The sequence below is a fragment of the Bison bison genome, unplaced genomic scaffold, assembly GCF_000754665.1.
Source record: "Bison bison bison isolate TAMUID 2011002044 unplaced genomic scaffold, Bison_UMD1.0 scf7180017864349, whole genome shotgun sequence".
Classification (NCBI taxonomy): Eukaryota; Metazoa; Chordata; class Mammalia; order Artiodactyla; family Bovidae; genus Bison; species Bison bison.
In genome coordinates, this window is record NW_011494921.1 from 1,710,537 (window position 1) to 1,723,112 (window position 12,576).

Below are 12,576 nucleotides of genomic sequence, written 5' to 3' on the forward strand. Positions count from 1 at the left end.
GTCATACCTGAATGGTCTAGTGGTTTTCCCTACTTTCTTCAATTTCAGTCTGAATTTGGCTATAAGGAGTTCATGGTCTGAGCCACAGTCAGCTCCTGGTCTTGTTTTTGTTGACTTTATAGAGCTTCTCCATCTTTGGCTGCAAAGAATATAATCAATCTGATTTCGGTGTTGACCATCTGGTGATGTCCATGTGTAGAGTCTTCTCTTGTGTTGTTGGAAGAGGGTGTTTGCTATGACCAGTGCATTTTCTTGTCAAAACTCTATTAGTCTTTGCCCTGCTTCATTCCGTATTCCAAGGCCAAATTTGCCTGTTACTCCAGGTGTTTCTTGACTTCCCACTTTTGCATTCCAGTCCCCTATAATGAAAAGGACATCTTTTTTGGGTGTTAGTTCTAAAAGGTCTTGTAGGTCTTCATAGAACCATTCAACTTCAGCGTCTACAGCGTTACTGGTTGGGGCATAGACTTGGATTACTGTGATATTGAATGGTTTGCCTTGGAAATGAACAGAGATCATTCTGTCGTTTTTGAGATTGCATCCAAGTACTGCATTTTGGACTCTTTTGTTGACCATGATGGCTACTGCATTTCTTCTGAGGGATTCCTGCCTGCAGTAGTAGATATAATGGTCATCTGAGTTAAATTCACCCATTCCAGTCCATTTGAGTTCGCTGATTCCTAGAATGTCAACATTCACTCTTGCCATCTCCTGTTTGACCACTTCCAATTTGCCTTGATTCATGGACCTGACATTCCAGGTTCCTATGCAATATTGCTCTTTACAGCATCGGACCTTGCTTCCGTCACCAGTCACATCCACAACTGGGTGTTGTTTTTGCTTTGGCTCCATCCCTTCACTCTTTCTGGAGTTATTTCTCCACTGAAACATTAACTCCAAAGGTGGCACTAATGGTAAAGAGCCTGCCTGCCATAATGCATTAGTGCAGGAGCTGTAAGAGAGGCAGGTTTGATGCCTGGGGCAGGATATCCCCTGGAGGAGGGCATGGCAACCCACTTCAGTATTCTTGCCTGGAGAATCGCATGGACAGAGGAGCCTGGTGTGTTATAGTCCATAGGGTTGCAGAGAGTCGGACCCAACTGATACAGCTTAGCAGAGTGGGGCACATATTGCCAATCTTAACCAGGAGGGTTAGGAAATTATGCACATTTTCTTCCCAGAATCAAGATTGGGAAGTTTATGCTTAGTTGTGCTCAGCTGCTCAGTCATGTCTGACTCTCTGCCATGGGGTCATGGACTGTTGTAGCCCACCAGAATCCATGGGATTCTCCAAGAAAGAATTCTGGAGTGAGTTACCATGCCCTCCTCCAGGAGATCTTCCCAACCCAAGGATCGAACCCAGGTCTCCCACATTGCAGGCAGGTTCTTTACCGTCTGACCCACAGGGAAGCCCAAGAATACTGGACTGGGTAGCCTATCCCTTCTTCAGGGGATCTTCCTGACCCAGAAATCAAACCAGTGTCTCCTGCCTCGCAGGCGGATTCTTTCCTAGCTGAGCTGTAACCACCCCTGCCCCAGTTCATCTGCTCTCTCCAGTGACGTGGCTGCTTTCTGACCCTGAGAGGAAAGATGACTTCCCTTACTTGGATTACTCCTATTACAGCTCTCTTGTGTGGTGAACTCCTTTTCTCTTGTCTTCTTTTCTAACTAGCATGCTGTAACTCTCAATGCAATACTTTGCAGTGGGAAAACTTGGAGAAAAGCGGGGAGGGGTGGGGTTTAGGGAAAATCAACTTCTGTCTTGAATTAAATGTCTAATTAAGAGAAAAGTTGCTGAATCTTGAGTAATATTTTTTATTTTTATTATTTACATTATTCTCTTAGGAGTTAATACAGTGAGCAAGAGTGAGGATATACACTGAAAAAATCTGAACTAAAATATGGTTAAAGTGAGGGAATGTCATTAAACATATGGAGTTTTAAGCATCTTACAAAAATGAGTAGGGCAAGTGTAGTTTCCTTTTAAATGTCACACAAGCGATAAATGCTGTAAGTGATAATAGATTATTCAGTGCTTTAAACTCTGTACTCTGTGTCCCTCATACTGACTCCACCCAAATCTGTTTTATTGCAGCCTCCTCCTTCGTCATGCCTCTCCTGAGCCCTCCGGTCCTCTTTGATCGATTGTTCAGCATTCTTGTTTCCTCGATGTCGACCTACCTACTTCTAAGTACAGGGTATAAACTGTTTTAAGATTTTAATTTTTAGTAGCAAGTTTTAAATGATATACTGACCTTTCTCTAAGTATTTAACCTCTGGAAATGAAAAACATGTGAATCTTGAGAATGCATTGCAAGCATTTTTACTCTGTAAAAACTGTCTATGCCTTTATCTGTTCTCTGCAGTTTTCTTTGTCCTACCGTTTTCAGAGTATTACCTGTTGTCTTGTGTTTCTGTTTATTTCCTGAAGTTGCTAAAATGTTGCTTAATACAGTGTTAGAAAGTTCAGATAGATTGTAGAGGAATTTTAAATCTCAAACAATGACTTATAAAAATGTTAGTTTTTGTTGCTTTCCTTTCATCCACTGTAAATTATGTTTTGATTTGTTCATTCTTTTTTGAATACGTCTTCTGTTATATTTACCCTTAAATATGTCATAGTCCAAATATTCCTTTTGATTCAGAAACCTTTTAGAATATTTTCTTAAAAGTGAGAGAATACATTTTCATTGAAGATTGAAGTTTTCTTGTAAAACCAAAAAAGAACAGCTTGATTTGGGTTAGTCTGAAGCATTCTCTAGAAATCAGTGAGAACAATGATACTCTCCGTGTCTGCTTTGAAGAACAGCATTCTTCATTTGCTTTCAAATTTTATTTCATCTTTACTTAAATCCTTATGGGGGCAAAAAATATGCACATTACTGAGTTTCAAAATTCAGTCCAAATATCGGATCTTGATCTCAATTAGAATAAACCTAGGGATTCACCATTGTGCTATCAACAGATAGTTTCTATCAATAGTTTATATATGATTTTGTAAAGCCATTTTGTGTCCAAGACTTAGGTTCATTTTGTGGGAAGCCTAATATCTCCTATATCAGAATTAGAGGGATGTTCTCAAAATCTTTTCATAGTAGACTCTAACATCCTAAGTGATCTAGAACCCAGGAGTTCTTGTAGTCTCCTTCTCTTAACAAAGTTCCCCATACCTGTTTTTTCATTTCTGCCCCAGAACCTGATCTGTTCTGTGTCTGTGAAGATGTAATATGAACAACTTGGACATTTTCACCAGTCACCTTGACTTGAGGCTTAGAATTTTCAGTTTTCAAATAAAACTTGAAGTCTATCAGCATGTTCTTACTCAAGAGTGTAAACATAATGAGACTTAATGCTATTCACTCTTTTCTCCTTTATTGGTGACATTTCAGGATAAGTAGTTCAATTATAATCAGAATCCATTAAAGTACCTATGAATTAGAATATGCACAAGGTTTTAGTCTAGATTTAAAAAGTAGAAGAAAAAATCATTTCTAACCCTCCATCTGGGACAACACACACGTTTCATTAAGATCACGGCCGGGGGTTGTCTTTAGGAGGTGGGTGTTTAAGAGTGTTCAGAATACGTGCCAGCTCCTACATAGTCACTTACAGATCTTCTTTGAGCCTTTAAATTCTAAAGCAATCTGAATCTTTTAATCTAAACATTTAAAGAAATGTATTATAGATTCAAAAATTCAAACAAATCTAGAAATAGATTTGGTTTCCTGGATTAGGAATAAAAGAAGGAAGGAAGAGTAATTAAAGTTGAATTTGAAGTCAAAAATATTTCATAGTGTAGAGTGAGTTAATCATATGACTTATATTAGGGAAAGTATTAGTGTTTTATCTTTTATTTAAAAATTTTTTTAGTATTCTAGTGTTTTAAATTATCAATTTCATTGTCAAAAGATACCAAAGCAGATTATCATAAGCATGTTTAATTTAAAAAAATCTAAAAAGTGAAAAATCACATCTGAAATCAGAATACTAATGATGAGTGTGACCTTATTAATGAATGTATTAAGAAATATATTTTGCAACATCAAAAAGTATTTACCTTTGCAAAAATAATTAAAACAGAGGTAGCTGAAACAGGAGCCTAATAATCTCAGTTAGTACATCTTTCAATGGCAAATAAATCAGTTCGTAGTCCGCCTGCCGTTCTTCCACACCACTATTTTGGACAACCCAGAGGGTTCTCTATGTAAATAAGTGTGAATAGTGAGAATTACAGGATATTTAAAAGAAATGCAGTTTTACTACTTTACAAAAGTACAGTAATAGAAATTCTAAATTCTAACAATGCATCCTTGATCAAGTGAATAAAGAAGATTCATTTTTAATCAGCATTTGATTATTTTTATGCAAATGGAAGCTATTGTAATACTTAAAAATAGTTTTCTTAAGTTGATTAAACATGTTCTTCCAAAATTTTGATTATTCCTTTGCTTAACAAAGTGTAATATAAACTGAATGTCTTTTCAGCCCAATTCAGTTGTCACAGAGACCAAACTAAACAGATCCTAACTTAGTCTAACTTTTAAGTACACTGTGAGCCCATAATGACATTTTATTGGTATTTCAGTTTATTAATTCAGATACAGAGACTTTATATGAGATATTAGTTGTCTAGAGACATTATTTCTAAAGAAATAAAGTCTCATAAGAAGACTGTCTTTATCAGATTTATTCACCTACATTTTACAAAAATTGTATTTAATAGTTTTGAAAAGAAGTAAATCTGTAGCGCTATTTGTTGAACTATGGAATTTCTATTTTTATGTGGTAGGAAAGAATAATTTCACATATAAATACAAATATTTTTTAAGATCATGTTTTTTTTTATCCTCAAAGTATACCTTGATTCAATTAGTCAACAGTTGTGTTCCTTCACATTTCTAGTATCCTGAACACTAGACAGACATACGGATAGAATAATTAGTATACCCCAGGTCTGTAACAGTTGTGAACTTCTATAAAATGTGGACTCTATTTTACAATGTTAGGCAATTATATAATGCAGCAATTCAGTTCAGTTCAGTCACTCAGGCGTGTCCAACTCTGCAACCCCATGGACTGCAGCACGCCAGGCCTCCCTGTCCATCACCAACTCCCGGAGTTCACTCAAACTCATGTTCCTCGAGTCAGTGATGCCATCCAACCATCTCATCCTCTGTCGTCCCCTTCTCCTCCCGCCTTCAATCTTTCCCAGCATCAGGGTTTTTTCAAGTGAGTCAGCTCTTCGCCATCAGGTGGCCAAAGTATTGGAGTTTCAGCTTCAAGCATCAGTCCTTCCAATGAATATTCAGGACTGATTTCCTTTAGGATGGACTAGTTGGATCTCCTTGCAGTCCAAGGGATTCTCAAGAGTCTTCTCCAACACCACAGTTCAAAAGCATCAACTCTTCAGGGCTCAGCATGACTACTAGAAAAACCATAGCTTTGACTAGACGGACCTTTGTTGGCAAAATAACGTCTCTGCTTTTTAATATGCTGTCTAGGTTGGTAATAACTTTCCTTCCAAGGAGTAAGCGTCTTTTAATTTCATGGCTACAGTGAAATCACCATCTGCAATGATTTTGGAGCCCTCAAAAATAAAGTCTGCCACTATTTTCACTGTTTCCCCATCTATTTGCCATGAAGTGATTGGACTAGATGCCATGATCTTAGTTTTCTGAATGTTGAGCTTTAAGCCAACTTTTTCACTCTCCTCTTTCACCTTCATCAAGAGGCTCTTTAGTTCTTCTTCACTTTCTGCCATAAGGATGGTGTCATCTGCATATCTGAGGTTATTGATATTTCTCCCGGCAATCTTGATTCCAGCTTGTGCTTCATCCAGCCCAGCATTTCTCATGCTGTACTCTGCAATTAAATTATCATAAGTTTATTGTGAAAATATGATATAAAGAATGACTAGAGAAAGGGATTGAATTGGTGCCATCATGGACTTAGGTGAAAATTGAACTGTATATTCAAGAATGGCTAGGATGCAGGCATTCTAAATCTTTCCTTTTCAATTGTTTTTTTTTTAAATCACTGTAAACATCATACAATCACATTTTGCGAAGTAGAGATAAGGAAGAAAATCATATACTAACCCTACCCCTCCTCTTGATCTTCTGTCATATTTCCTTCCAGTCTTAGCTCTGTACTTATCTTTTTAATACAGTATTAATGATAGTCCATGTACTATTTTGTATCTTTATTTTCTACTTCATTTTAGAAGCATTTTCCCAGGTGGTTTACAGGCTTCCTGAGAATCATTTTAATAGATTTTTAATATTATGTAATATCGCTACTCCTTGATGCTTTTATTATTCCCCTATTTTTGGTCACTTTATTTCTAATTCTTAGTATCATAAATAATATTTTGAGTTATATGTTTTGCATAAGCTTTTTATATAGTTATTAATAGATTATTTTCTTTGCTCACTTCTCAGCTGTATTATAAGTGGGCCATAGAATATGAACTTTTTTTTTTACTTTTGTCTTAAGAACAGCACCAGTTTATAATATTACCAACAACCTATGAGGAGACGCACTTCATCATATCTGTCGCAGTATTTGTACTTTAATTTATACATAAGAATATCACAAGCTATTTTAGTAGCTGCCGAGGACAGCGCAGCTGCGGCTGTTTTCTGCACTTGTGTTACTGGTAGTGTTTTCTCGCATGTGTATTGTCTGTTCGTATCCTTGGATGTTCTAAACCGTATATACCAAGTGATTTATATATGCTTTCTCAAAGCTGAATGTTTTCTTCTGCCCAATTTTCAGGGTCTTGTTTTATGATTGGTGGTCACATTTAAAGGGTTTTGGTTTTCTTGCTTTCTCTTGTTTAGGAAATAGTACCATATGGATTAGAGTTCAGTAGTTGAAAAAGTTGAATGAGAAATACAGGTTGTTTTGTTTCGATTTGGTTTGCTTAATTTTGTGTTGCAACTTCCACCCAGTTAAGTAGCTCATCAGCAAGTGCTTCTGAGCTGGGCCTGTGTGGAGAGAAGACTGGCGCAGGCGGAGACTCTGCAGACCACTGGGGAAGGCGTCAGTAAACGTGGTCAGGGCAGATGACAACTGCCGTCATGTGGAGAGTGTCTGGGGGATTACAGAAATGAAACACGCCTTAAACTCGGGCGGAAAAGGACTAGAAAACCGTCTGACACTGTGTCATCTCATGAACATCTCTCCTTTGTCCACATTATAATTTCCACGTTATACACCAGCCTCGCGAAGGACTGTACATTATTTAATCAAACTCCCCTGTGAATATTAGCTTGTTTTCTTGTTTTTCTTTTCCGTAAACATATTACAACAAATGTCTTCATATGGGAATCATGGTGCATATGTCTGATTATTTTCTCAGGGTAAATTCCTAGAAGGAACATTATTAGATTGTACTATGTGAATAGTTTTGAGGCTCTTGATGCATAGTACTGGATTGCCTTACAGGAAGTATTTATTATACTTTTATAATTATTCTTTTATTATACTTTTATCTGGATTATTTTTTTAATGAGTAAATATTTTAAGTGGCTGTGTAATCTATTTTTTAATTTCTATATCAGTTTTCCATAAAGTCAAACATATTTTAATGTATAGGCTCTTTTTTTCTTTTTGAGAGGTTTGTATTCCTGTATTATACCCATTTTTAAAGAAATTTGAAGTGTTTATCTTGCTGTTCTCTTTATATTGATGACTTTTGCCTTTGCCTTATGTTTTCTTTGTTGGTGCACTTCTGTCATTTGCCTTACGAGTGACTTAAATATCTCTGCTATTTTAAATGCGTAATGGTCTCCAGTTTTGATAAATTTCAAAAAAAGATGGTGTTGGAGTTTATATTTAAATGTTGCTTTCTTTCCCTACTTTCTTCCTCTGGAAAACCTAAAAAAATTAAATTTTGTGATAATGTAACTTAGAAGTATTATCAAAATTGTTTTAACTTGCCTTTGTGTTTAATTTTTTCCTTTCGTTTCTGCCCTCTCACTTCCATGCCCACCCCTGACCCCTCAGGTATGAAGCTCTCTTTCCGTTAGTGCTGTCCTGTTTGATGTTTGTCTGGATACACATGGAGCAAGAGACCCTGCAGCACTCTGTTGTCTCCTGTAAACAGAAGGTAGCTTGTCAAAAGCGCTCTTGCATTTGAGAATACTAAAATAGTCGCATTCTAATCCCATGAGGAAGTTGCAATATTTCATCAAAAATTCTACTTAAGACTTCCATGGCTGTCCAGCGGTTAAGACTTTGCGCTTCCAATGCAGGGGGCGTGGATCTGATCCCTGGTTGGGGAGCTAAGATTTCCACATGCCACACAGCACAGCCAGAATAAAAAATTCTACTTAAAAATCTGTACTACTTAACATATTAATAATTAAGTTAAAAATTAAGTCAAACAGTTTGTAAGGAAATTTTCATTTAGAAAAGCATGATTTTATTGTTTTATGAACATATGGGTTGGGCTTTTCTTAAAGACTGTTTGTGACTCTGATGTAAAAAGCCATTAATAGAAGTGAAAGAACAGAGGGCAAAGAGTGTTATTTATCTTGTTTCCCTTTGTTTTCACATTTAATTTTTGTTTCCTTCCATTTATTTTTGTTGGAAGAATATTCGTGTTGCCACACGTCAGTGCATGAGTCTGACCGTGAAGTGAGACATGTGTTCCCAGGGTTAGTCTCTCTTTCTAGTGATTCTAATCCAAAGCGCTTACTCTGTCGCCGTAGTGACGTGGCCTCCATCCAAATCTCAGACTGTTTATTCAACATAACGTCCTTCGAATTGGCTAAAAGCCAACCAAATATTAAGGGTACCTTTATCATGCTGGGCTGGAGAGTTGATTGATATCTCTTGCCCTTATTTCAAAACTGAAGATAATTATAAGAAATTGATGATAGAATATTTACAGTTTTACTGAGGTCAGATAAAATGGATGCTGCAGGAAAATACCTTCATAGTTGATCCATCGATTCAGCCTTAGCTGGTTCTAGTTGAGTTCGCAAAGAGTACTTGATGACTTAGAATAAATAATTTCAATAAAGAAATTTTATTGAAATATTATTGAGTAATTACTGGTTTTAAGCTTTCGGCCCTGGAATATTAAAACAATACATAAAAAAGTAATTTTAATTAGATTTAAGTAAATGATCAGACTGTCTTTAGTATTAAATATTCAATATTTTAATAACTAAATATTATTAAATTAAAAATGAGGCTCATTGTGTTATTTTTTAAATTCTATATTTTAACTGAAAGATACGTCTTTTTCTAAAGAAGAAGATTAAAGCATCTTCCGAACTTAGTAGAAGATTACATGGGAAGTGGGAGATAGGGAAAGCCTCCCTTCAAACTTGTCCATGAGTTTTTGTTTTGTGGGGGAAGGGGGGTTAAGCAAGAGTGTACCCATCTTGTTGGAATTGAGAGAGTTTTTATTTTAGCAGGACAGAAATATTTTACTTATTTGTACAGAGAAATATTTAGTTTATCAATGCTTTTTTAATGTCTTTCTATACCTGAGTTTGAGAAGATCAGAACATTGAGAAATCAGGTGTTAGAAAAGGGAAAGATTATAATAGTGATTTTAAAGTAAAGTATTTATACAGGGTAAGGGAACCCCAATTATCGCTTTTGTTACTCGTGCGGCACTACTACAACTCTGTTCAGTGTATTATTAACAGTGTGTTTTACCTTGGCAGATTTTATTAAGTGGAATTAAGCTGCAGGAAGAGATTTCTGTTTCTGTGTCAGCACAAGCTGTCTTCCTGGCTGTTGCAGCTGAGACAGTGAGTTTGCCCTGCAGGTTGAGGGAAGCGATTGTGCGTTCTCTCTCTTCTCACCCCACAGGTCTCCACCATCCAGTTTGCCTGTAACACTGACGCGGCCCAGTGTCGAGACCTCTGCCTGGATGACATCCGCAGGGCCTTTTTCCTTGTATCCTTTCTGTGGGGTTTTGTTTTAAGGCACTGCAGCCTCCCATTTAATGGAATAAGAGAAGTGCTGGGGAGCGGGAGGTGCGGTTTCCACCGGTCGCTTGACAGTGGTGTCAACCTTGGAGGCTGTCTCACCGGCCTCCCAAACACGGTTTTCTCATACAGATTGCACTTCAGAAAATTTCTGAAACTGTAGAAAAGCATAAAGAATGATGCAACAGACAAATGTGTTAGGTCTGTATGTTTTTATGTGTACTTTATATGGTACTCATATAACATGTCTCACGAGGTTGCTGGATCACCTTGTGTGACAGCTGTTAGCGTTAGAAGTTTGAAAGACAATGTAACGGGAATACCGTCTCGCTTTGGAAAGGCGAGCTGACCGGCTTCAAGGTGTCCATCGGGAGGTATCTCCTTTGAACGGACACAGTGGAGTCTGGACCACTGAGGTCCAGGAGATCAGTGCTCCTCTTCTCTCCTCTGCCTCTTGCCTTCACTCTCAATTTGGCTTTCTGTCTTGCCGACTCCTTCCACTCAGCCTGTGCTAATAAGATGCTCCTTCTGCTGAGCCCTGCCTCCTCCTCAATTATCCTTCATCTGTCCGTAGTGTTTACAGCCTAGCTCCCTGCTGCTACCATTTCCTTCCCATTTATGTGCGATCTCCTCAGCCTAGATGGGTGCCTTTGAATGCTTGTCCTTGCTGTGCTGACGTCCTCTCCTGGCCTGCACACTCTCGTGTGTTTGGTTTCTCGTGTGTGTGGCCTGCAGACCAGGAGTGGACGTCGCACAGTCCCATGTGTTTGGTTTCACTTGACCGCTCTTACGGTATTCGCCTCAACTGATTTCTTTCTTTTCCTTTGTCCTCCAGAACACGATCCAGGTTCTCTTCTCAGATTCTACACCACCTCTATTCTCCTTCACGAAAACTCACTCTTCCTTTGCTCCTACACAATGCATGCTTTTCCTCTGAGCTCTGTCATTAACCTTCTCCTCTAAACGTGCCTGGGTAGTGTCACCCTCTCCTATAGCTCTGACTGACACCTCTCTCTGTGCACACACCTCTGAGACCGACCTCTCCAGCCCTGACCTCTAGAGTCACACGACTACCGTTCCTGCCGCCTGCGTGCCTGTCAAGTCGCTTCAGTTGTGTCTGACTCCTTGCGACCACGTGGTCTGTAGCCCACCAGGCTCCTCTGTCCATGGGATCCTCCAGGCAAGAATATTGGACTGGATCGCCATGCTGTCTTACTGATCCAGGAATCGAACCCACATCTCTTATGTCTCCTGCGTTGGCAGGCGGTTCTTTACCACCAGCTCCACCACATCCTGCTGGGCGTCACCAAATATATGTCCACACTGACTGACGACTGCCCACCCCTCTCCAAAGTCAGTCTCTGCCTGACCTCATCTCATTTAATGTTGTTGCTGTGTTCCCAGGCCGTCAAACTTGTCATATTTAACTAGCCCCTGACCAAGGTCCCACGGTTTCTCTCCTCCATTTCCACTCTGACCACACCAGTTCAGACTTTCCTGGTCCCCAACTTATGGACTATTAAAAGAGCTTCATATCTGAATTTCCTGCCTCTAATTATTAGTCTCCCTGATCAAATATTTCACTGTTGTTGATATTTCTTGTTTGTATCACTCGCTGAAAATGCTTGCTGACTCTTGAACATCTCCACAATAAAGTTCACGGCTTTTTATTAATATGCCACCAATCTGTATTTCTTGCTTCAACTTTCTGTACCCTTCATTAATGCCCTTACTTTCCCGTTATTTACCTTTAATGAATCTTACCCACTTCTACCTATCATCAAAATTTTAGTTACCATATGAGCACTTTATACTGTTGTATTTATAATTATATTCTTAGTGCCTAGCTCTGCTTCTGACATACTAGGTGATAAATATTGGTTGGTTAGTGAATTGGTTGAATGGATAGAACCATGAATATATTTAAGGCTCAAGTCACCAACTCAGATACCACTTCTTCAGTGAGATCTGCCGTGACTCATCCTTCCTCCTCACTGTTCTGTACCACTTTTGTGTATGTGCCTATAATAATAAAGTAACTAACATTTATCGAGCACTTTCAGGGGACCAAACACTATTTTAAATGCTTTACTAGCAGTAAGTTCTTAGACACCAATAAAACTAATTTCTACTTTTTATTACTGCACTATTACAAATATAAGTTGAAGAAATGTCAAAAAGATGTTTAACACTTTCTCATCTTCTAATTGAATTCTTTTAAAACACGGCATCTTATTTCTTCCTGAGCCTCCCGAAGAACCATTTCATGTATAGTGGACCCAGCGAGCATATCTGAACTGAAACTGTGTTTCAGCTGAAAATGTCTATCACTTCTTTTTTTAATCTTTAGCTGCCAGCTACAGATAACATTAATCCAATGCCTATGTGAGAGGGGAGGAAAATAGCAACCTTCCCGAGGTGACCGTGACGAGCGAGTGTGACTCCCAGGCCTTGCTGTTCTTAGTATGTCGCTTGTTCAGCCTGGTTCTTTCCAAATGCATTCACAAGGAAATATGGTGGAACACTCATTTTCAGCAATTTACCACCAAGTGTACAAGTAGAGAAAGCAAATTACCCTTGTGGTAGAACAGATATGCCTTCTCTAAACGAAAAGGAGCTTCTA

The 12,576-nt window shown here is 38.3% G+C and overlaps 1 protein-coding gene across 4 annotated transcripts in view; it reads left to right on the forward strand.

Annotated features, from left to right (window-relative positions):
* The window catches only part of PIGN (phosphatidylinositol glycan anchor biosynthesis, class N), a 106,540-nt gene that overhangs the window by 59,524 nt on the left and 34,440 nt on the right, over positions 1-12,576 (forward strand). For all 4 annotated transcript variants that reach the window (XM_010854749.1, XM_010854750.1, XM_010854751.1 and 1 more), the window contains 3 exons: positions 2,096-2,198; positions 8,011-8,113; positions 9,835-9,921. In XM_010854749.1, coding sequence (XP_010853051.1) covers positions 2,096-2,198; positions 8,011-8,113; positions 9,835-9,921 — 293 coding nt within the window. The remainder of the gene's footprint in view (positions 1-2,095; positions 2,199-8,010; positions 8,114-9,834; positions 9,922-12,576) is intronic.